The sequence below is a fragment of the Melopsittacus undulatus genome, chromosome 7 (assembly GCF_012275295.1).
Source record: "Melopsittacus undulatus isolate bMelUnd1 chromosome 7, bMelUnd1.mat.Z, whole genome shotgun sequence".
In the NCBI taxonomy this organism is placed as follows: Eukaryota; Metazoa; Chordata; class Aves; order Psittaciformes; family Psittaculidae; genus Melopsittacus; species Melopsittacus undulatus.
Window position 1 is genome coordinate 16,590,278 of NC_047533.1, and position 25,018 is coordinate 16,615,295.

General features: G+C 38.0%; 1 protein-coding gene across 4 annotated transcripts in view; it reads right to left on the minus strand.

The window, feature by feature from the left end:
• The window catches only part of LCORL (ligand dependent nuclear receptor corepressor like), an 82,962-nt gene that overhangs the window by 50,127 nt on the left and 7,817 nt on the right, over positions 1–25,018 (minus strand). For all 4 annotated transcript variants that reach the window (XM_034064604.1, XM_034064605.1, XM_034064603.1 and 1 more), the window contains exon 2: positions 5,033–5,098. In XM_034064604.1, the coding sequence (XP_033920495.1) occupies positions 5,033–5,098 (66 nt within the window). The remainder of the gene's footprint in view (positions 1–5,032; positions 5,099–25,018) is intronic.

Here is a 25,018-nt window from a genome sequence, read left to right on the forward strand (position 1 = left end):
GTGAACATAACCCAAATAACTGTATTATTATTTAAATCTAGTTTACTCAGCTCTAAAATACTGAGAACAGAATTTTGTATTAACAATATCTCATATGCTTCCAGGGATGCAAACCAGCGATTTTGACAGGTTGGACAGCTGATGGCCAGAAACAGACATGAGATTTTTCTTAACCAGGCAGTAACAAAATGAGTTATTGCTGCTGAATTAATCTAACTGTCTCGGCCTATTAGACTTACTCCTTTAAGATGCCTACAGATGAAAAAAACCCACACTATTTCTTTCCTAAACAAGTTCGTGTTTTTGCAGGTTCACTTGCAACCTCAATAAATCTGCGTAACTCCAAGACATGCTTTATATTTTAAGAGAAATTCTTCTGCCATGGAATCCTGAATTTCCACTGTTAAAAGTGTAACTAGAGAGCAATCCTTGTGTATTGCCAAAAAAGCAAACCTTGAGAAACATCAGCCCTAAGTAATACTAAATTTTAGAGAAGTATAAACTATGTACAACATTCCACATTTAAGTATGATGGTGAGCTAAGCAAAACTGCCATCAAACAGCAGATATATACCAGGTATACCAAATGCCACACATCCAACAGTCTCATGTCACCACTGCAAGAAACATACTAAAACCAGTGTCAGTTTTTTAACTTCAGACAACCACAATTCCAGGAAGAATAAAAAGGTGAACTCTCACAGAAACTACTACTTTTTTAAAATTTCTTAAGCCATTCAAATCTTTATTTCCCCAAACCATTTTCTGTTCCTCAAGGAGTCATGCCAAATTAAACAAATTAATACAGATATCAGTACTGAACAGATTAAATTTACCTCTTAAAATGTGAAATAATTGCCTAGCAAATACAAATGAGATACCTTAAAAAAATTTAACCCTTACTTTTCACCATCTTCTGCATCATTATAATAATGTCCCAATAAATTTTCCAGCTACTTGTCACAATTCTGACCAAATGATTCCCTTTCTTTTTATATGGCACTACTGCTTCCTGATAGGTATATAAGAATATCTGAGATATTTATCATGTTTCTTAACATTCGTAATGAAAACTTGAATATTATAGATTCATGTTTATAATACAATTTTTCATTCCATTATGTCTTATATGAATAGATATTCCAGAACAACTTAATGAAAAAACAAAACACACCCTCAAATAAACCTTTCATCCTGTATAAAGGTTTTTTTCCTGGCAGAAAAAGAATGATGAGAGCTGCTTTTCTTTCACAAGACACTTTTTCCCCTGTCCATAACAGAATATCCCACAAAAGAAAACACACAGAAACCAGATGATTAGAGGGAAAGCCTTCTAACAGTTCAGTGAAGTACCTATAAGTAAAATGTCAAGAATAACAATTTATATGTGAATCTACTTAGCTGAAAATGGGCATAAGCAAAGGATTAGAAAGCCTTAAGGGCTCAATGCCACAAGAAGCCTCAAGCCTGTTCAGAATATGACCAGAAGCTGCAGTACCAAAGCAGTCTATGGAAAAAGAAATAAGGTGCTGAGTAACAGAGCTGACAAGAACCAACTAGGCAAGCCCAAGGTAAAACCTAGGTACACTTGTAAGAATTTATGTGTAACAAAACCAAAACTTTGTAACCTTCAGGTAACTGCTGTACAGTGGCTATTTCAGTCTGGTTTCTCAGCAAGATTGTATCTGACATTTACAAGGTTATTTTCTTTGGAAAACAAAAAACATAATAAAACTGAACAAAAGTCCATGGGACCTGATGAAATGGATCTGCAGATCCTGAAGGAGCTGGCGAATGAAGTTGCTAAGCCACTGTCCATCATATTTGAAAAAACATGGCAGTCAGGTGAGGTTCCCAATGACTGGGAAAAGGGAAATATAACCCCCATTTTCAAGAAGTCCCCTGATCATCCTCATGGCCCTCCTCTGGACTTGTTCCAACAGTTCCATGGCCTTTTTATGTTGAGGACACCAGAACTGCACACAATACTCCAAGTGAGGTCTTGTGAGAGCAGAGTAGAGGGGCAGGATCACCTCCTTTGACCTGCTGGTCATGCTTCTTTTGATGCAGCCCAGGATACAGTCGGCTTTCTGGGCTGTGAGTGCACACTGAAGCTGGCTCATGTTCATTTTCTCATGGACCAACACCCCCAAGTCCTTCTCCACAGGGCTGCTCTGAATCTCTTCTCTGCCCAACCTGTAGCTGTGCCTGGGATTGCTCTGACCCAGGTGTAAGACCTCACAATTGGCATGGTTAAACTTCATCAGGCTGGCATCAGCCCACCTCACAAGTGTGTCAAGGTCCCTCTGAATGGCATTCCTTCCCTCCAGTGTTATCAACCGAGCCACACAGCTTGGTGTCATCGGCAAACTTGCTGAGGGCACACTCAATTCCATTGTCCATGTCACCAACAAAGATGTTGAACAATACCAGTCCCAACACCAGTCCCTGAGGGACAGCATTCGCTACTGGTCTCCAGCTGGACATTGAGCCGTTGACCACACCTCTTTGTATGCACCCATCCAGCCAGTTCTTTATCCACCAAGTGGTCCATCTATCACATTGACGTATCCCCAATTTAGAGACAAGGATGTTGTGTGGGACAGTGTAAAACACTTTTCACAAGTCCAGGTAGATGACGTCAACTGCTCCACCCCGTTCATCATTTCCGTAGCCCCATCATAGAAGGCCACCAAATTAGTCAGGCAGGATTTTCCCCTAGTATAGCCATGCTGGCTGTCACCAAGCACCTTGTTGTTTTTCATGTGCCCTATCATGCCTTCCAGGAGAATCTGCTCCAACATTTTGCCAAGCACAGAGGTGAGACTGACTGCTCTGTAGTTCCCTGGGTCATCAATTTTCCCCTTCTTGAAAATGGGGGCTATATTTCCCTTTTTCCAGTCATTGGGAACTTCCCCTTACTGCCATGATTTTTCAAATATGATGGCCAGTGGCTTAGCAACTTCATTCACCAGCTCTTTCAGGACCTGCAGATGGATTTCATCAAGTCCCACAGACTTACGCACATTCAGGTTCTTAAGACTGTCTTGAACCAGATCCTCTCCTACAGCGGTCCTAAGGTCTTCATTCTCACAGTCCCTGCATCTGCCTTCCAAGATGCGGGTGGTGTGGTCAGAGCATTTGCCAGTGAAGACTGCAGCAAAGAAGAAATTCAGAACCTCAACCTTCTCCAAATCCAGGGTAGCCAGTTCTCCTGATAGCTTCTGGAGAGAGTCCATGTCATCCCCAGTCTGACTTTTATTCACAATGTACCTATGGAATCCCTTCTTGTTATCTTTCACACCCCTTGCTAGATTTAATAGTAAGTGGGCCTTAGCTTTCCTAACCTGGTCCCTAGCTTCCTGAACAACATCCCTGTAGGTATGGCAAGGACAGGCCACCTGTCCTTGCTTCCACCTTTTATAAGCCATTTTTTTCCCCTCTAAGTTTCCTCAGCAGCTCCTTATCCATCCAAGGAAGTCTCCCAGCCCTCCTGCTACACTTTCTTCTAGTCAGGACAAAACACTCCTGAGCTTGTAAGCAGTAGCATATAACTTACAAGAAATCTTCAACAGCATTAGGTAAATAAGCTAAAACTTTTCCCATAAGACTGCTCAAATATATGCATACCGGAACTCTAGAGGAGCAATGTACACCTAATTGTGTGCTATCAGGCTCCCTCAACTATAACACTCGTATTCTGTCCATTAGCTCAGTACTTTCTGACTCCTCACACAAAAGGAAAAAAAAAGTCCTGAGTTTTCTTTCAAAAATGTAAATCCTTTGATGCCAAGTTATACTAAAGCTTTAGTCACTAATCAGCCCAATACATAGCAACCCACTGAAAAAAAAATACTGTACACTGTTATAACAATGCCCTGTTCCCTTTTCAAAGCAGTAACATGCTTGTTTATCACAGCAGATGGAAATAAGCTTTAACCCATTTTACACATTTCTTAAATAATTTTAAATCTGACTAGCAACATGCTTATAAACCTAAGTGGCAACAAATATTCTCAATACATCAGTAAAGTAGTATTCCATGCTCTCACCCTTTTCCTTTAAAATATTGTATTATGTGTATGATAGAGGCCAAAGAACATTGCAAAGAACAATGAAGAGGACAAAACCACAACCAAGTTGAAGTAGTCATTCCAAACCTATGTAAGCAAACATAAACAGAATATGCCCACTGTGCCTCATGTACTAGCAGTATTCTATGATTCTATATAGGTTATGTGATCTACAAATTACACTATCAGATAATAAATTCTAAAGAAATTAAATGGAACATTTTGAAGGTTCGATAACCAAACATTATTTAAAGTCATGAAAGTGAACTTGACAGAACACTTCCTTCAACACTTCAAAGATATTTTGTGCTGGATTTTCCTCCTTTGCTTTTGTTAAAGATGGATAAATCATTTTATATTTAACTAAGGGCTCAGGTGTTACTGACAGCTATTCCAGCAAAACCAGCCTAGGTCTTACAAGGATAATGGAAAAATATCTACACTTTTACATATCTATATACATATAGATATAAATATATATACACACACACTTACATATAGATATACTAAAAGAAATTGCTTATTTTTATATAGATATTAAAAATATATCTATAAAAAGCTTACACTTTCTTGTTCGCTACAAGAAACCCAAGCTAGTATTCACTACCTTCTGTTTCCCAATTAATGTCAACAGGCAGCTGAGCAGCTTGTCTTCCCTTTCTAAAAGCTGTCCAAAGAAACAAAGTAGGAGATACAAAAAGTAGAAAGTAGATCTTTCCCATGAGAGCTTCTCAGGAAAGCTTAGCTAATCCAAAATTTCCCTGGATAGGAACAAAACCCAGGTACCATTTCACCTAGTGCTTTGCCTATGCACAGCAGTAAGAAGAACATGAGGAAATAACCATTAGAAAGAAAAACAGTTGAAGATTTTCTTCTTACAATTAAATACATATATTAAACTACCTTTAACTAAAAGAAAACATAAATGAAGGCCATTGCGCTAGAGCTGACTCATTTACCTTCAAATAAACTGAGGTCTCTTCGTAGCCTTGGTCCATAAAGCCCTTCTAAAATACTTTCAAAACCTGAAAACAAAAGAAACATTTAAAACCGTAAATCAAAAGTTTCTTAAAGAACACAAATCCAAGAACACTGGCAGCAAATATCTCAATTTCTGAGAGCAACTCCAAAAATCGTTACATTTATCACACAAGTATTTACTCCTTCCACTATAGTACTATTCAACAGAATTAGAAGATAAAAATAAGACAAGGCAATTGCCATCTGCACACAATCAGCCTATTAAGCCATGCCCCAACAACCTCCTTAGACTTAAAATAACTACCACAGAATCTTAAAGATGGGAGGATTAGCCTCATAGCTCTACAGAAGTGAAGTAGTCTCTATCTGGAACTGAGAATTAGAATCATGGGGGAGGGGAGGGAGGAAGAAACCTTAAAAATCAGAGACTTCTCATTCATGATCACTCGAAATTACCTAATCTGAGAGGGCTAGTATTTCTACAGATGTAAAAAAAGAAAGCTTATTTTGCTTCTGCTACTGTAACAGTTCACTCTAGTCTTCCGTATCTGTACAAAAACCTTTTAAAATTGAGGATTAGACAAATCCAATTATTTTCCAGATTTACCAGCTAGTCTGTTTTGGTATTTGGTAAAATCACATACTGCAACTAGGGGGAAGAGACAGACCAAATCAAATGATTAAAAAAAACCCAAACCAACAAAAACCAAAACCAAACCAAAACAACAAACAAATAAAAAACCCAAATACCCTGAAGATACACAACAACTGATACATGAAATGTGATAAGAATTTACATCATCATCATCATCATCAAAAGAAGTTTTGTTCGATATAGGAACAGTTTCCAAGTGCCCACTCTTTTCTCCTTCCAAATAATAAGCTTATTTTCAACTAAGAGGATAAATCAAAGCAGCATTTGAAGGTTCTCATTCTTCATTCTCGACCTATTTACATTAAAGATGCAATTATAAAATAGTCTTAGAAAGTACTGTAAAATAGCTACATCACATAATATGTTCAGGAAACAACTACCATCAACAAAGAACATTTAAAATCGTAAAATCTGCTCATTAGCTGTAAAGCCCTCTAAGACAACACAACATACAGCTCTCACAAAAAAAATTACATTTACTTTTTGGTTTAGATTGCTTGTATACTAGTTTAAGGAAGGAAGGATAAATACGTACCACACCTTAAGCAGCACGTTAAATAATATATTAAAATCCTAGCATAGACAAGAGAAGCTACCTTAACACATAGGTGCTGTTGAGCTTGACAGGTCACATTTGCTTAAATTTACCTTTCAGTTTTGTATTATTTTATCATTTTAATGCTCTAAAGGTTATTTATTTCAATTTTCCTGTTCTCTTTGTAATATAGTCCTGTGCGAGATCACACATTGACAAAATCAAGTCTCACAAACATATATATACATACACTTTTTAAACACAGCCTACAAAAAGCAAAATTACAAGGCCCAAACATACAATAAAAATTACCTTAAAGCATTATCCACTGACTCTTAGATTCAGTGTAATAAATTCACATCTATTAGCATTGCACAAATTCCCCGTTCTTCTGGATTCAAAGGGTTATGGAAATAAAAACAACCAAGAGAGATGAAGAAGTAGACATGAAGAAGTCTCAAGTTAAGACAGCAATTCCCCAAACACAACAGTCTGGAAACAGAAAACACGCTATGTGTATTATTATGATCATTAATGTCATAAACTACAAACCACTTTAGCTTGGCAGCTAACTAATACTTAGGTTCTTGCAAGTTACTGTCACTGGGTAAAGACATGAATGAGCGAAGTATCTCTTGGAGACAGCTGTACTTATTCCAAAAGAACAAACACTAACTCCCATTTCTTACTAGCTTTTAAATCAAACAGGAAGCTTGTTTACCACTCCAGTCAGAACCCAAAACCTCCCTGTTTCTCAGACACCTACCTTTTCCCCTGCTCCAAGTGTGGTGGGTGTCACCTGTTTCTGCCTTTACTTTTGTACTTACACGTATCTGCTTGTCCTACTGCCTGCTCCTGCCTATGCAAAAACATGAGCACAATAAAACTAGCTCTATGAAACACAGGTTTGCTAAGGAAGAATGCAATTTCCAAACAGGCTTCCATACAGCTTGTATTAGGGACAGCAATTAAAACCCACAGTGTGCTCTTTCCTGAGCAAAGGACACACAGCCTCACATCTCTGCTAGTTCACCAATCTTAGTTCCATCCCACTGATCCAAAGTGATGCCTCTTTTACAAGTCCTCACAGAGCTTTGCCATAGAGCCACAATTTTGACATACCCGATGTGATAATTTTTTTCCCCTCAGGTTTGGATATTAGATCCTTTCTTTCAAAATAAAGTTTACTTGTATCGCCTAACAACAGAATCTTTTTCCAGCACTTATTCTAAAATTTTCCCAGAAAAGATGTGTACTGCTTCCACTTTGTGCAGTTTTCTACAAAGTCGCTGCTCTGCTTTTCAGTAGCATTAATAAAATTTTGATTTAGCCAAAAAATTATGATATATCTTAGTTTCTAGTACAGCTACAGATGAACATGCACTAGCACAGTTTCATAAAATATAACCACCTAAATGCAGGCATTTCAATAAACCTCTGTTTTATATCATAAGATAGTATGCAAAAGCAAATGGTAGTAGTAGTAGTTCTGGAACTCTTGAGAACTTGAAAAGCCTACAGATACTGGTCAGAAATATGTTTTGTTTATATCGCTTGTGATTAAATAAATATTCTGCTTTAATTTTAAACAATTTTTTTGTCTTTTTTGTGGCCAATTAGAACTTGATTTCAAACTACCTTTCAAAACTACAGCTACTTCAGCCCTGACACTTTTAGCACCAAACTGAAAAGAAACACCATTGGCTCTATTAACTTGTAATACCTCAATATATCAGACTCTCATTTCCTCTAATAAATTTCTTCTGTTACTTGCCTTACTTCTTGTGTCTTCACATAAAAAGAATATTGGCTTTCTCCATGACACGAAACCCACTAACACTCTTCATATGCAGAAATTTATGATACAGCTCTTAACCCAAGCAAACCCACAGTTTGCTTTCCTGAACAGTGTTGTGAACAGTTCTTTCCTCTACATTAACTATCCCCATGCTCCACAACTGTCCTTCACCAAACCTACTGCTTTCCTCAATCAGGGCTAGGATGAGGACTCCCAGGACCAGGAAGGCTGGGAGTTGTGACCTAAAGCCACAGGAAGGGAGCTCTCTCTATCGGTAGCTGTTCAGGTGCTGAAGAGGCAAGAAGCCCAGGAAAGAGTTCCATCAGGTTTGGCATCTAAGCCTGATCAGAGCTAATGTCACTAAAAAGAAGCGATAAGAGACAGCAATTGCAGACTCCCAGGGGGGTGAAAACTTCTGCTCGGCAGCTGGGCTGTCTTTAAAGCTCTGCTGCTTGCCTACAATCCAAATCTGGAATGTTGCTGAGAAACTCTTACGGTTCATTTGACCATTGCAATTTGTCTGTCTCACTGCCACCTCATATGATACTGCCAAAGGAGATCTGCAGCAGATCAAAGCTAACTACAGGAGTCCAGGGACAATGATGAATGACACCAGAACCACGTGTTGATCCAGAGGAAAGGCTTTGACAGGAGCAAGCACTTTCCATGGATCAACATCTGACCACATGGCTGCAGGCAGGACCCCAGCTCTTACAACATCAATATCCTCTAAGAAACAGAGTGCTTGAGAGAGACAGGATTCATTTGATAATGCATTGTTGCCAACAGGCTTGCCTCTTAAGAAGGGCTTCAAACTATGTTTGCCAGAGAAGTAGAGACTAACATCTAGAAAGTAGAATGGCAGAGAGGGTAAATGCACAGGGCAAAGACCTTACAGTTCCATTGAAAAGGTGGCATAAGCAGAAACACATCTTAAGCAGCTGTACATGAATACATTCAGCACAGGAAGCAAGCACAAGGGATTATAAACCAGAGTGCACAACAATCTTACTGGAAGTATGTGGTATGGTGAGACAGTTCAGGCAACAGGAGAACTACAGTGAATGGATACTGGCTTATAAGTGAGAAAGTCAAGGACAATGCTTATACTTTGCAAAGAGCTTGAACAAATGGAACTTTAGTGTGGAACACACCACTTGACAATTAAAAATCCATGGGTCAGGATTCAACCAGGGAACATCATGGTGAACATCTGTTACAGACTGCCCAGTCAAGAGATGAAGCCTTCACAAAACAACAAAAAATAATACACAGTCAAAGTGTTGACTCACATGAAAAATATCAGTCCCCCTGACATCTGCTGGAAATGCAACATGGCAGCACAGAAGCAACCCTAGAGATTTTGACAGTGAACAGAGGACAAACTTGATTGAGGCAGACAAGCTGAACAGGGAAGGCACTCTGCTAGACCTGCTACTCATGACTAAGGGAGAGGGATCATGGTGTAAACAGTTAACAGTGGTCTTGGCCACAGCTACCATGAGATGGAATTTAAGAGCCGAAGGGAAGTGGCCCTGGGCTTAGAAGCTACTGATTTAAACTCCTCCATCAGAAGGGGGAAAGTGGAATGGAGCTAGTAGGGCTGCTGCACTGTCTTAAGATAGCCTTAAGAGAAGTCATTAATGGGCCAAAGGTCTAAGGCAAGGGTTTTGGTGAGGTACCCTACTAACTCTTTATAAAGTCAAAGAAATTGGAAAAGGCAATTATCACTACTGAGCAATTCAGAAACCATTAGTTTGTGAGTTATTTTCAGTATGTTGTCTAAGTGTCTCTACAGGTTTACTCAGATTTAAGAGTATTAAACCAGGATTATTAAATCCAATATAAGTCCTTAGAATAACTTCACAACTTTTAAATAGTCTTCTTCAAGCGCTCACAGAACTTCATGATTTAAGTTTTACATAACTATTTTATCACTGTAAACTACTCAGTGTCTGTCACATTTTCAAAGCCCATCTACATTAGAAAGAGTACCTCACCACATATGAGCAGTAGATGCTGTAAAATTCTTTGTTATGAAAGAAACAGAATAGTGATTAAATAGACACGTTCAATGGAAGCTTCCCAGATTATGCACCCTATACAGATGGAGCTATTCAAGGAACACACAAGGACTCTTCCTCCCTCCATGACCAAAACCAGACATTTTTCATCTGCTCTTTGGCAGGAGTGTGGCTATGTATTATGAAGGCCTCTCCCACCCAGAAACTGGTCAACAGCTAAGCTGTACTTCTCACTATGGAAGCTATCTATATCCTAGCCAAGAAGAAATCACAAGGTGCAGACTTAGAATTTTTTAATGCAGGTTGGCCTAGGTTAACTTTGGACATAGTAACTGAACAATTTTACATAGAAATTGAGGTCAAACAGTGTTAGTTATACGTTGACCATTGTTTTTCCAAAAGCTGTATTTCCATAATGTTTGTAAGAAGGAAAAGTTATCTTAGCCTCACAGTTCTCAAATCGCTCCTCTCCACCTTCCCTCTCCATCCTCTAGGTGATCACAACTGGGACTGCAAGCACATTTTCAAGAAATCTGTTTGAATAACTTGACTGTGTGTTAGAAGAAGAGCCAAGAAAAAATAAATGTCATATAATAGATGGAAGCTGACACTTGAGTACTGAAGACAGGAGAAGTAGCTACTATACAGTTATGAAAGAAAACAGTAGTATATGTGCAGGTTATATTTAAAAAAATTTTATAGGTTTGGTACTCTCTACATCATACTAATTTCTTGATTCCCCTAGTCTTGTTTATGGCCTATTAGCTTCAGTATTTGTATTGTCTTTTTCATAGAAAGGCTGTTTCACAAAAGCAGGTATATTTCTATTTACCTTTGCCTCTTTGTTCCTTTTTCTTTGCTCTTTTACTCAGTGCTAGAACACAGTAATACTAAATCTCAAGGAGGGGCCTCACAAGACTTAGGCAAACCAGAATAATTACAACTGATGCAGAGCCATATTGAGACACTTGCTTAGTCACTTGTAACAGGATAACTGGGAACCCATGTAACCAGCTACCACGCTGCAGCCACCGAGTTTAAAAAAGAAAATAAATAAAATGGTGATGGTGACCTTACAAAAACCCCTATAATTCAAAGAAGACCTCACAGTAAGGCACCTAAACCCTTTACTTACACTTGCACTCACCTCCCCTGACCTGCTGCAGCTTTTTCCAGTTTAGGAAAATATGAGCAGATGAACTGATAAAAAGCTTTCAGTGAAAATATTTCCAAATTATTTTTTATTTTATATTATTCCAAGCCATAGAGATTGGTTTATTCATATCACTAGATGCATACCAGAAATGGTGTATAATTGTTTCCTACATAGATAGGCAAAACTCACATGGAAGAGGGAGATGGTTTACAATACTGTCCATCTGATTCAAATTTACTGCTTTATTTTTCATCTTAATGCTGGAAGATTACCCATTAGAAGAGATCATACTGGCTTATGTTAAGGAATTCAGAAAACACTCTGTGAGTGCAAATTAAGTTCTGCTTTTTCTCTTCTCCAGCATATCCCCAGTTAAGCATAGGGTAAGAGTCTGCTGCACACTGCTTTGAAGCATGGGGCATACATGCATATTTTTACTACAATGAAATAAGACTTCTAGCTTAAAACACTACAGCCTCTAGAGGTACTGCAGGAAAAAAAGATATGTGCTTTACAGACCCTCAAGATCCCTGTTTACCCAACCCACCTAACAAAGTCAGCATAATCAAGTTGGATCTGCACAACTTCTGTGGGCCTAAAAAATTAACTACACAGGAATTTATGACACCCCACTTTGTGGTTTACTGTACCAAGAGCCATGTCTGAATTATGACAGTTCAAGTTGTTTTACTGAAGTCCAAAACACTTGTTATTTAATTTCTACGGAAAATCAGCTTCCACCCCCCAAGCCCCCCAGTTTGAGAAAAATGGACTGTTAAGTAATATGCATGGAAGGTTCATGCCTCCTCCTTGTTTTTTGAGTTTAGTCAATATTTTGAGCAGAGTAAATGGAATGAAAAGTAGAAAAAAAAATATTGCTCATTCTAAGCAGTGTGGAAGTTAGCCTATTAATGCTGCTTTTCAAATCAGAACTAACATGAAAGTAGGTTGACAATTGTTGATTTCAGTTCTTAGAGGACTGTAAAATTGAACAAATGGTCTTTAAAATGTAATTAGGAAAATCCAAAGAATAGGATTATATTTAATAAGATTGGGCACAGTATCACCAGACACAGCATTAAAATGAAGCTTCCTTCTTTTATTTTGTTCTGTCATAAGGGTTAGAGTTCCTTTGACCACAGGAACACTGTTATCAAATTTTCATATAAATTGTGTTCCCATTCTGAAGTCAGACAACCCATACATTGAGATGGTATTTCTTAATCTATGAGGACTATTACATAAATGAGTCTAAGAAACTAAAAATCACACTGGAAAAAAATTATGGACCATTAACGACCAAAAGACAGATCCTGCACACACCAGTTTATTGCCATAACCAATAGGCTAATAGCCTCCTTTGCCCCATACCCTTTTATTTAAGTAGCAGTAACTTTGTGGCAAGTTACAACCCACATACACACATTTCTGAGCTAAAGCTCACTGACATTACACAAGAAATGAAAATTTCCCTTCGTATGTGAACACATACAAGCAATGAAAACCATTAAGCTTGGTTCTCCCACACAACAGCAACAACATAAAAGATTCTTTTTTTCCCCTCCCCTTGGCATTTTGCCCCCTTTCACTCAACTAAAGAGTGATCCCTTACTGAAAACTATATGTAAATCAAGAAAGTATTTTATATAAATGACAAACTTCAGTTCTGCCTTTCGCCATTTTATACAGTTCCATGACTGCATTATTCAGTTTGGTTCAGTACAGCATTTTAAGGAAATTTTGCGGTTAGCATTACTAAGTCAGCTACCTTGGATTTAAACTATCTTACCACAGACAGAAATCAGCTTCATTATTTTTGTCAAACATTAGGACCACTTTTTTGTTGTTGTTTTTGTTTAAACAAATAAGCCAGGGGGAGAGAGTACCAAGTCTTTCAGTTTCTCTGAAAAAATAACTTGTGGTTCTCTTCAAGCTCCTTCTCAACTGTGCTTCAGTGTTTACTTGAAAGTAATACAGGTGAAAGAGCAGTATTTTGTTCTGGGTTACTTAAAAAGGCAAAGAAGTCATCTGCCTTTCTTACAAGTTATCCCTTTCATAACTGCATCAGACATCCCTTGCATAACAGAAACAAAAAAAAATTATATATCTTTATTCAATTATTATCCTTTTCCTGTTTGCAGTGCAGTTACAGAACATCGAGTCAGTAAAACTCATTAGTTAATAAAATGTGGGCCAGATTCTCAGTTAAAAACCAGTCCATTTTCCTTGCAGAACAATTCTTGAGACATAATTTAGGACAAATGTTGCATAGGGCTGACATAGGGAGGGGGCTTGTCTAGCTTGAATCCACTTTATGCTTATAACACACACACACAAAATGTACTTTTTTAATAGGAAGTTCTAAACCTTTACGTTCATACACTCATTTTCTTTACCATATTGATTCAGAACCCTGAGCAAACAGGAACCAGCATACCAGAGATTCCAATGTGAAAGGGAGGAAATCCTTTATTTAGACTCCAACACAAATTTTGAACCATAGCTAAAAAAGATACTTGTCTTCCTCTGCAAATCTTGAGTCCAGGAATTAATGCAGTTGAGGACACTGCTGCTGCCACAGAGAAAAGACAGGGTGACCAAAAACCAAAATGAGACTACAGAACAACTTCACTTCTAAGGGGCTACTTTTCGTTTAGGGTAAAAATCCTTGCCTTCAACTCTCTATACTGTGCTTTCTTAAGAAGATGTGGACAGTGATGAAATACTGTTTCCAAAAAGAATATATACATCAAAAGAACTGTCTATAACATAAAGCAGTTACAAGCATCAAGCAGAATACAAGAGGGAGTAATATTCCAGCACTAGGAAGGCCAACATTGGCCATACCTCTGAGGAAAAACAAAAAGAGGAAATGTCCTCCCTCCCCCCTAATTGTTCAACTATTTTAAAGAAAGGGGTGGCAGCCAACAGAGAAAAAATATTAAAAGACTGAGGTTAGCAGTAATACTAAGTTCGGGTCCACTTTTCAGGTACTTATAAATCACATCAAAAATAATAAGGTTCCACAGAAGTTTGGAGCACAGAGATGCTTCCATGCCAGTACAAACATGCCCTTGCAAGCCTGTAAATAGGAAAGGCCACATGACACCTTTTACTGTAGCTTCCAGAGGCTGTCAAAATTAAAGTTAGATTTAATTTCTGATACAGTAGCAAGATATTGAGATTTGTGTGTTATTTATAATTTAAAAGGCATAAGGAAAACACTTCAGAAGTGACTGCACTGCTCTGTGGATAACGGGACATAAAATTGCTTCTAAGTGACAGCCACTAGAACTTAATTTTTGTTATCTTTAAAAATTATTTCTTTGAACAGTGATGTAATCCCAGCTGTCACACACATGTATTTAGATATAGAATTAGTGTGAATATCAGTGTTCTTCACACACTGAAAATTATCCTACTGCGTATCTTTTCTCTAGACACTACATCAAAGTTATCTAGACGCCAACTACTACTCAGAACAGTACTGGAGATAATTTGGACCAGTTTAGAGTTTGTATCCTTACAGAACAAAATTCAGAGGGAACAAGCAACTGTAAAAGAAGATTACACCTAGCTTGGAAAAATGCTTGTGACTTCCTCATTGGTATAAATTTAACCATTTTAAAACATGAAAACAATATAACATAGAAACAACTATCACTTTCAGAAGACTATGTGCCTGAGGCAGGTTCTTGTTTCTTAACCACATTTTAAGATGTGCAAGTAGTCTGAAAAGTCCATCTATTTTATCTAAAACACTGAGGACTGACACACGAAAGCTTAATTTCTACACAAAGGCCTAGTCAGATGTTCACTAAATCATCGCGGAAAGGCGAAGTTCACAGTGAATCTGTGACAATTAACAGGCCACAACACTCTTTTACACAGTATCACACATCTAACCAGCCTCTCAAGAAAGTTTAGAAGTCAACTAATGAATAAATACGTCTGGCACACTTCCTGGATTATCAGAATCAGAGAACATGAAGCTTTTTGCTAAGAAGGAAAGCTAGTTGAAAGCTCTTAAGAGAAAAATACAGTTATCAAAAAACACAAGTTCATTGAACCAAAAAAAAAATTTAATTAAAAACATTCCTAGCCTGATGGGCTTTTAAAAAACTGAGGCTTAGGATACCATACTACACCATGGGTCTACTGCAAGCTAATGGACTTGCGAGCCTTCAAGGGCATTCCGTGAAACTGATGCCTGACAATATGTTTAAAATGTAAGGGAAATTCCTAAAAGATTCAAGAGTTTCATGAGAATTTTCCAGAGGTTTCTTTTCAAGTGTCATTTCTGCGTCAAAACCACCAGTCTATTCCCCACAAACTGCAGACTGTTTTGAAATGAACAGGAGAAGTCATTCTTGTCTCCCAGAAAATCCAACTTCTCATATTCAGAAACAATTTATTGGTCTTCATTATTAAAAAACAAAACAAAACCAAACCAACATTTAAATTTGACTGAAATCCTGCAATTACTCTGCACCACAGTGGTTCCCCGAAATCTATTGAGACATCTGCTGAAGCTACAGCATGAAAGGCATTTTGTATCTAGATGCCAAATTATAACACAGTAAGTGAACTATCAAGCCTATACATCTCAGTACTGCATTCTTCAAAGTATGTATTTCCAAACATCTTAAATGCTGAAAGCAGTTTATTAAAATACATTTTTAATAATCCCAGCCATACCACAACTTTACCAAGAAATTAGCGCAACGTTCCTTTAAACTAGTAGCTAAAGTAAGCTTGCTATAAGCTTACTTTGGTGCATTTTATAATGCCTATGCCACATATTTTCACCTCTAACTTTATTTTTATGAGTAACTTCACAAAATAAACTAACAAAAACACTTCTCCCCCCACCCCCCAAGAAAACACAACGAAATGAGCCAGCCATTATTTCTGTATCCTGCCAAAATTTGGCTTGGGAAATTAGACAAAACTTAAGAGCTGGCAACACGTCAATTAGGTCAACAAGAATTGGACACTCTTATCTATGTAAAAACTTAACTGGAAATTAAAAAAAAAGTTAACCAAGCCTCCTTTCTCTAAAAGGATTTTCTGGAATCCACGGTTAAAATTGCAAGTGCCTCAGATACTCCAGTTAGATTGGAAGAACCCTAAATTCAGCTAAACCATGATTTCAAATGAGTTCTTAAACATAGAATCATAGAATGGTTTGGGTTGGGAGGGACCTTAAGATCATCTAGTTCCAACCTCCCTTCCACGGGCATGCTCCATTCATAAAAGATGACATTGTTCAAAAGCATGTAACCTATCTCAACTTACATGCCATGGACAACCAACCTGTAACCTAGATCTTCACAGCATCCTTCTGTTGAGCTTGCATGGTGTACCAAAAAAATACACACAAGTTTGATTTAACATTTGATTAAGTGGGCTGAATTCCTTCATTTCCTGCTGGAGATTCAAAAGCAGAAATACAGAAATGGAGACTTTAAATACAGATTTTAGCTTCACATTAGATACTCTTATTGGATAAAATATGTCAGATATAAAAGAACAGAAAAATGTTAATTTATTGGTTTTGCTTTTGGCATTTCACACAATTCAAAGATTAAGCTGCTGTGCTTGGGTGGCATTTTTAAAATCAATTACACACATCTGTACAACTTTTGATAAACTTCCTCCCAATCATTAAAAAGCAGAAGACAAAGCATGAAATGGTAAGATTCAAAGTGTGAGACTCAGGATCTCATCTGCTGTGGAACAGAACCCATGATACTCAAATGAAACCATACACCAGCTCTGAGAATTTATTGGGCAATAATCAATTTTGTAACAATTCCATAATTAATTTCTGATTACATTCTCTAAAACTCACATTACTAACAAATGTCCAACCTGACCTGGGAAACAGTGGGTGCAACACCACAAAGGAAAATCAGGTAAGTTTTTCAAGTGCCTAGGGTCAAGATTCTGAATACTTTAAATAATGTGGAGAACACACAAGAGGCCTTACACAAGGCAGATGCATTTAAATAGTAGGCTATCCTGTCTTAGAAACACTCTGTTCCTTCTGTATTCCAGCACTGGCTCCTCCTTAGCAGAAGAAAACATTATTTCCAGACAGACATTCACTGTTAGTTCAAAATTTGTTAGTCTGCTTTAAAAATAATGAGAAGATATACCACTTTGTTTATGCTGTGCAAAAAAAGGAATAGATTTATGTCCCCATTTTGCTCCTTAAAACAAAAACTCAACACAAATTCTGTATTAAGTTTAAGCAGCTAAAAAAACAAACAAACAAAAAAGGCATTTGAATCAGAAACTTTAAGCAAAACAGCTCCTAGTTGTTCTTCTCCCTCCTCCCTTTTCAGAAGGGCTGCGGATTTAAAATAAATAGGCAGAATCTGTACCAGATTTCACCATTCCATTCACAATTTAGTGAGTTTCTTTGATCCAAGACAGCCATATCTTATTGCTCCCCAGAAGACTCAAAGCAAAGCAAAACAGGAAACTTTAGTACTTTTGAGTTATTTGTAAGTAGGGTACTTTTCCCTACTGAATGAAACAATTAAGAAAGACAACAGCAACCACTTAGGGAAGCCAACTGCCAAATGAACAGCAAGGTCAAGAATACAGAAATAGGATTTCCTAAAAGAAAGGTGTGATTACAGTCTGCATTTCCAGCAAGAGGGAAACACCTGCAGGAACCAGATAAATCTCTGTTCCAGATTTCTGGAAAACTTTATATGAAGTTACTTATCTGGTACCAAGCTTCTTAATCAGTCTCATAGATCAAGGTCACTCATATCCCACACAAAGAGTGAAACAGCCTTTATTACTAACCTGAAAGGTTGAGAATGAAGGAGGAGAAAATACCAGAGCACAACCAATACAAAATGCGCAACTGACAAAGCTGTCAAGTATCCAGTTGGTAACTGTTCTGCACGCCACATAATCAGGTCAGTTGGTTGTTAAAGGACAGGTAGAGAAGTGCATCACCACACAGAACATAGAACAGTTAACAGCTCTTAAAATACACCAATCACTACCAAGTGGCTACTCTTGCAGACAACAACAGACAAGGCAGCTCAGACTCTGAGTTTTTGATGCTTTTGTGTTGTGATGATTCTGAGTTTTGAATGAGGGAACCAGATGACCAGAAGCTGTGCAATTCGTTGTTCCTACCTAGGAAATTAATAAGGCCTCGAGAAAACAAGCACTCGCTTTACTGTCTTTAACATACTCTGTTAATATCAGTTTCTTCAAATTTATTTGATTCCTCAGAAGAGATTTTGAAAAGATGCCAAAATATCCTCAGGCAATGACAATGACAGAAATGACTTCAAGTCACACCAAGTACGAGTCCTCAAAATGCTACATGTGACAACCAGAAGTAAGGGCTTCAGCATAAGCCAGCAAAAACCATTCATGGACCATTGTACGAGTATTCTTTAAAATCACCAGTCAAGAGATGTATTCAGCAAGTAAGGCCACAGATTTAAGTAACCTGAATCATCACACTAAAGCAAGTTTCCTCAGGACACACTATGAGTTTCTCTCACAGCTTTTTTTCCTGCAGTGTCACTGCAGAAAGCACTGACTAGTTAACAAGAATTTTCAGTTCACTCCCTAGAGGTCTGTGGGACAAAGAATGCTTGCCAGAAATTATGACAATAATTCAGACATGACTGATTTTCAGACAAATGCTTCCTCAAAAAAAAATTGTATTTGTAGGATTCACTAAACAGTTTCTTTCTGATACGGATTCTCCATTGAAACAGTCATGTTTTGTCAAGACCACCTAGCTTTAAGAAAACATCTACACAGAGCATTTCTTATTAAAACCCATTTCCTTTGGGCAGAACACATTTGTTCAGCAGTCAGTAGACTTAGACAAGGGTGCAGACAGGAAATAGAACTACTTTCCAATATATCCTAGACAGTCAGATGGCCTTGCTGAAGGAATTCTCTCCAAGAAGGACTAGCATTTGGTATTCCAACACAGAAGGTCAGTATCAAGGAGGCAGGGAGAGTTGCTGCTTTTTAAAAAGCATCAAGGGATTAAAATTAAATACAGTAAGGTACCTTAGGAAAAAGGGAAAGCCTACAATCCAAGCACCACCTCACATTTCTCAGCTACACATTATACCACTGAGAGTACCTGATGACATGGATAAGGAGTGCACACATTTGTACACTGGTACAGCAGACTTACCAACCACCTAAGTCATACACATCAGTTAAAGGTTAGTACAGATATATGAACTGGCATCTCAAGACAAAACTTTGTCAAGTCTGGGTAGAATTTGCACAGTGCAAGTGTAACAGGCAGGGAACTCATAAAAAAAAGGAGGAGGACAACATGCAATGCTGAATGAGATGTTCCAGCCTGGAGAATCTTAGAATCAACTAGGCTGGAATAGACCTTTAAGATCATCAAGTCCAACCATCACTCCAGGACTGTCAAATCCACCACTATGCCATGTCATTAAGGGCCTCATCTACACAGGTTTTGAACACTTTCAGAGATGGTGACTCCACCACTTCCCTGGGCAGCCTGTTCAGTGCCTGATTACCCTTAGTGAAGAAATTTTTCCTAATATCCAATCTAAACCTGCCCTGGCACAGCTTGAGGCTGTTACTTCTTGTCCTATCACTTGTTACTTGGGAGAAGAGACCAACTCCCACCTCACTACAACCTCCTTTCAGGTAGTTTTAGAGAGCAAGAGGTAGTTGTAAACAAGGGGTATCAGACCATTTCCTCAGGAGTCTTACCCGGATTTTGCCTGATTTTACCAACAATCAAGCACACAAGTATACCTGAAGTTATGACTACATCAACACATAATGATGTAGGCTTCAAACATAAACACATAACATTTCATTTCACATTCGATTATATGACACATAGGAATCTATGCATGGAAAGAAGTAAAGAAACCACTATGTGCTGCACAGTTGAAATTACTTTGACAAAAGGATCTCAGTTCCTGATGGAACACAGGATGGCTATAAGCCATTAATTGAACAATTCCTCAGATTTAGGCATCAACAGAGAAAGGTGTGTCTCCCCAGTCAGTAGATCTTTAACACAAAGCCTGCTGAAGCTTTTGGCAAGACTCTCTAAACATCATCAGATCTCTGACCTCAAAAGCCAAACACCACAATAAAGTGGAACACACAACAGGTGGCAGAATTTCAAAGTAAATAGTTAATATAGTAAACATGAGTTTGTAAACCAGTATTTCCCCAACAGCCATTGTCTAGTATCACTTACAAGCTTGGTTTTAGTCAGCTAAATACTACCTGTGAGTTCTGTACAGCTTGATCTATATCCTCAGGCCAAGCAGATAACCCTTCTTTCCCTCATTCACTTTTCTCTCCTCTCCCCATTCAACTCAATTCCAGCTTCACCTGCAAGCTGCCAGCTTGTTGCCAGGATAGCCCACTACATATACAAAGGTCTCTAGGGCCATTCCTCTGCCAAGGTAGTTCAAGTTGATGCCAGGGAAAGTGTCCTCTCCTGCTCTTCAGAGAAGCTAGCTGACTCAGTCATAGTATGATCAGTTTGTCTAAGGAGTATATAAAACATGCTTCTCGTAATAACAGCCTCTTGTTGACAGGAACAAAAAAGAAAGTAACAGCAACACAAGAATTGAACTGACCTCAAGGGTGATACACTTGGACAAGTATTTAGAATGAAGAAATCAGCAAGTGATTACCTCAACACTAGAGGACAGGAAAGGTGAAAAACTTAACATCAATCAACAAAGAACTATCAGCAACTGTGTATGCCTATTTTCCACCAGCCTGTGTACCCCTACCAGACAGACACCTGCTTAGAATATATACCAGCAAAGGCATACATAGAATCATGATATCATTTAGGCTGGAAAAGAACTTCATAGATCAAGTCCAACTGTAATTCTAACACTGTGAAGTCCATCACTAACACATGTCCTTAAGCACCATGTCTATACTCTTATATACCTCCTTGCAGCCTTGTCCAACACTTGATTACATTTTTCACTGAAAGGGTTATCTAAAATCTCCCCTAGAGCAACTTGAGACCATTTCATAAAACAGCAAGTGTTCATAATTGGGCAAATAAAATCCAAGTAACAGGATTATCAAATGCATAAAGAATTACAATGTATTACTGAAGACACAATACAACTTCTGTGAAGTCATACTTCAAACATAATTATCTCAAGATGTCAGTAGGCATATAGATATGGGACACTAAGACTAAATCAAGATTTCTGAAAGACATCTATTGACATCCATGCCCAAAAACTTTAAAAACTTCCCAAGCCACAGAGGTAAAGTCTGGGCACAGATAAGTAACCAGTTGAAAGACAGAAGTAAATGGTTAGTTTTCACAGCAGAATGCCACAAATGAGTGTTACTCTTCCACCCAAAAGAGGTGATCTGAAAAAGTGACAATGCACTGCCCAGTAAAGCCTAGTATTAGCAGCAAAGAAAAGCAAGAGAACATCAAGGAAACTTCAAAATATTGAGGTATTGAGGTAGTAAAATTGAAGACTATTACCAAAACCAAGTACATATAAATAGTGGAGAAAGTAAAATGTCGTATTATGCACACAGTAATAGACTCCAAACTGATTTATCACTTTATAGTTTTATCTGGGGTTCAAATATACAGTACTGTGAAAACATCAGTTCCATAAGGAACATGTCAAATGATTTGACTTTTTAAAGGAAGAGCTTCTGCATTGCTTCCTAGTTTGTCATCACATAAATTCACACCGATGTTATCCTGAACATACATAGCTCTAGTTTCCCCATCTCCAGAAGAGACAACTAAGATAATACAAGAAAGGAGGGGAAAATGATCAGGTTTAATGAACAGCTTTTCTGCAAGGAACAGGTAAGAACTCTTCAGTTTGAGGGATGGAAGAGATGGCCATGGGAAGATAGGTCTTTTCAACACCTTGGCTTTTCAAAGTTACTGTTTCATACAGTGTTTCTACTTCCTGTTTTACAACAAACAGAAGAGTCATGTAACAGTATAACCAGGGACAGCAGTTACCTACTGAAGTTTCATGTGGCTTTGAGAGCACATACCCATACAAAATTAACAATAACTGATGACCGAATAATCTAGTGTTATCACTTATAAAACCCAAAATACCTGTTTTTTTCCCCCAAGGATCAAGACAAGCACCATGGAAGGCTGAAAGAGATTTCAGAAATATTGTTAGGTATTTTTTCCCTAGCAATCCACAAGTGGCTGCAGACAATAGATCTTAGGCTACACAGACTTACTCTGATCCAGTAGAGCTGTTCTTATCTGACAATGAAGAGACAGATTATTATGATACTCATTCAACACGGTCCAGACTATGCCTCGTTTGAACTACTGTTTAGCATGACTCTGTAGAACCCATTCAAATGGTATGGGGGGAAATGAAAATACTCAAACAGATGAAAGGAACAGAGAGCTTATTATAGCCTCTCACTGCAACTGGAATTGTACCACAATGCAGACAGTAAATTTTGGACAATATCCACTATTAGCAGTTTGCACTAACTGGTAGATTTGTAGCTACATTTTTGACACTTGTCTGCAAATTAGTTGCTTAAAATTCAAATCCACTACAATGACTTTTGAGTCATTAGTGCTCATTATTTGCTCAGTTTTTACTATGATATTTGAATAGGAAGAAATACGGAAAGGAAAAAATACAAAGGAAAAACTTAAGGAAAACCGCTAAGTAACAGCACTGCCACAATGTATAAAAACTGGGGATAAATTGAGGTTAGAAGTGTCCTAACTTCTAGTGAGAATGATTTAAGGAGCCATTTAAAAAAAAGAAAAAACCAAAACAAACAAAAAAACCCAAAAAAATCAAGTCCTTTCAAACAACTACTGCTTAGCATGCAAAAGTATGATAGCAAGGTAGTAGTATTCTTGACTTGATTGACAAAGACTGACATTTCCTAAATGAGGTGATAAGAAGAAACATATACCCCTTTTCTTCAAGCACCATGACATGTGGTATCTGGCAGCAGTATATAAAGAAACAAACAGATGGGATTAGACACATGGAGGAAGAAATTGCCTAGTCTCCCAAACCAAAGAACAAAAAGTGTAATTTGCCTTGGTGATCAGGCTTGTGGTGTGATGCAAGTCACCTGAAGACACTCTATATATGTGTGAAGACACATACGAAAATCGAAAGCTGAGATAAAACAATTTGTGGAGACACAAAGTTACAATGGTTTTAATGTCACTCGCAGTAAGAAAAAGGAAAGGTTTGGAAGCAAAGACAAATGGGTGGTTTTAAGAAGTCAAAGACAGAAAATGACCAATTATGAAAGCTGAAGGATGAAAAGACAGGATGGTCCAGGAAAAATAAGAAAATGGAAGGAGCCTGAACCAGATAAATCCAGTCATTGCATTATTCAGCTGGTAGCACAACAAACTTTTGAGACAGTCTGGCATGCTTAGCACTAAAGCCATTGCACAGGGCAGTCTAAGGCCACAGTGGATTCTAAGAAGATCCTTTTTTTCTTCCCCTTTATCAGATGGCTAACACCAGAATGACCTACATCTGTACAGGTCACAAAGCAGGTGCCATTTGATAATCCTCCCCCATATTTAGATTGGGAGGTTTAATACCTACACTTAGGTAAAGTCAGAGCTTCACATTTAACTGGGCCTTGCAGTGGCACACTCTGTTCTGTGAGCCAAACAGACACCGGCAATCACAAGCTGGAGTCCTTTAAAGCAGTCTTCTATAATCTACATCATACACAACAGCAATATTAGTTCACTGTCAAAAGATGCACAGCAGTTTTGCACCACTAGTATTTAACTTGGCATTACAAAAAGACTTTAGTGCTTTTAGGATGAAAAGAAATCTTTTAAATGTGATGCACAAAGGTTTTTGACAGTAGTTGTAAAAAGCAGCAGCATATTAAACCCTAGTTTAATTACACTGCCCTCCAACTTATTAGTGGCTCAGCAGACTAGAAATGCACTAAAGCTAGTTTATAAAGCAGTGGAATTGACTGTGAGAACTACTACTCATCTGTAAGTTTTTTAACTAGCCTTTAATTAAGATGATTTGAAGAATGATAGGAATAAAGTATGATATTTATAATGTGAAAACTGAGCATTTTTAAAAGCAGTAGTACCATTCTAGAATAAAACATATTGCAAAACAACAAATTTTTCCACAACAGCTCTTTAAACAAGAGTTATCAATCCCCAGATGCCACAAAAGCTAGGATGTCTCGTAACTGGAAAGCAAGATTCTATAAAGTTATACAGAAACAGAAAGCTGAGGAACATAGGGAGGTCAGAAATTCAGTGACTTTTACCCAACTCTCACTGCTACAATGCAACACATGCTGATATGGAGATGGAAGCCCAGAAGGATGTTGAGAAACAAACACCATTAGAAGCTGCAGCTGAGAGTCCAGAAAAATTCTGTCAACGATAATATAGTAATCTAGAAAGGGGTTAATCCAGCTTTCAAGATACTACACATGAACTCTGTGCCAGAAGTGGAAACAAAAGAAAGATGAGAATCTGATACAGGGGTCTTCTGTCTTGCAGTGTCACATGCTGCTCACCATACCTCATAAAAGGGAATTCAACCCCATTTCTGCAGATTCAGAGTCCCCTAACTCTTTGTAATACCTCTGCCACTCCCTCCTTACAGGCTCAAATAAATGAGTCGTTACCATCCACCTTCCCTTCCCTACTCTTTCTTTGCTTTTTCTTGGCTTCTCTTTGCCTTTAATGGATGAAGGGATAAAGCAGTAGACTTGGCAGAAGGGGGGAA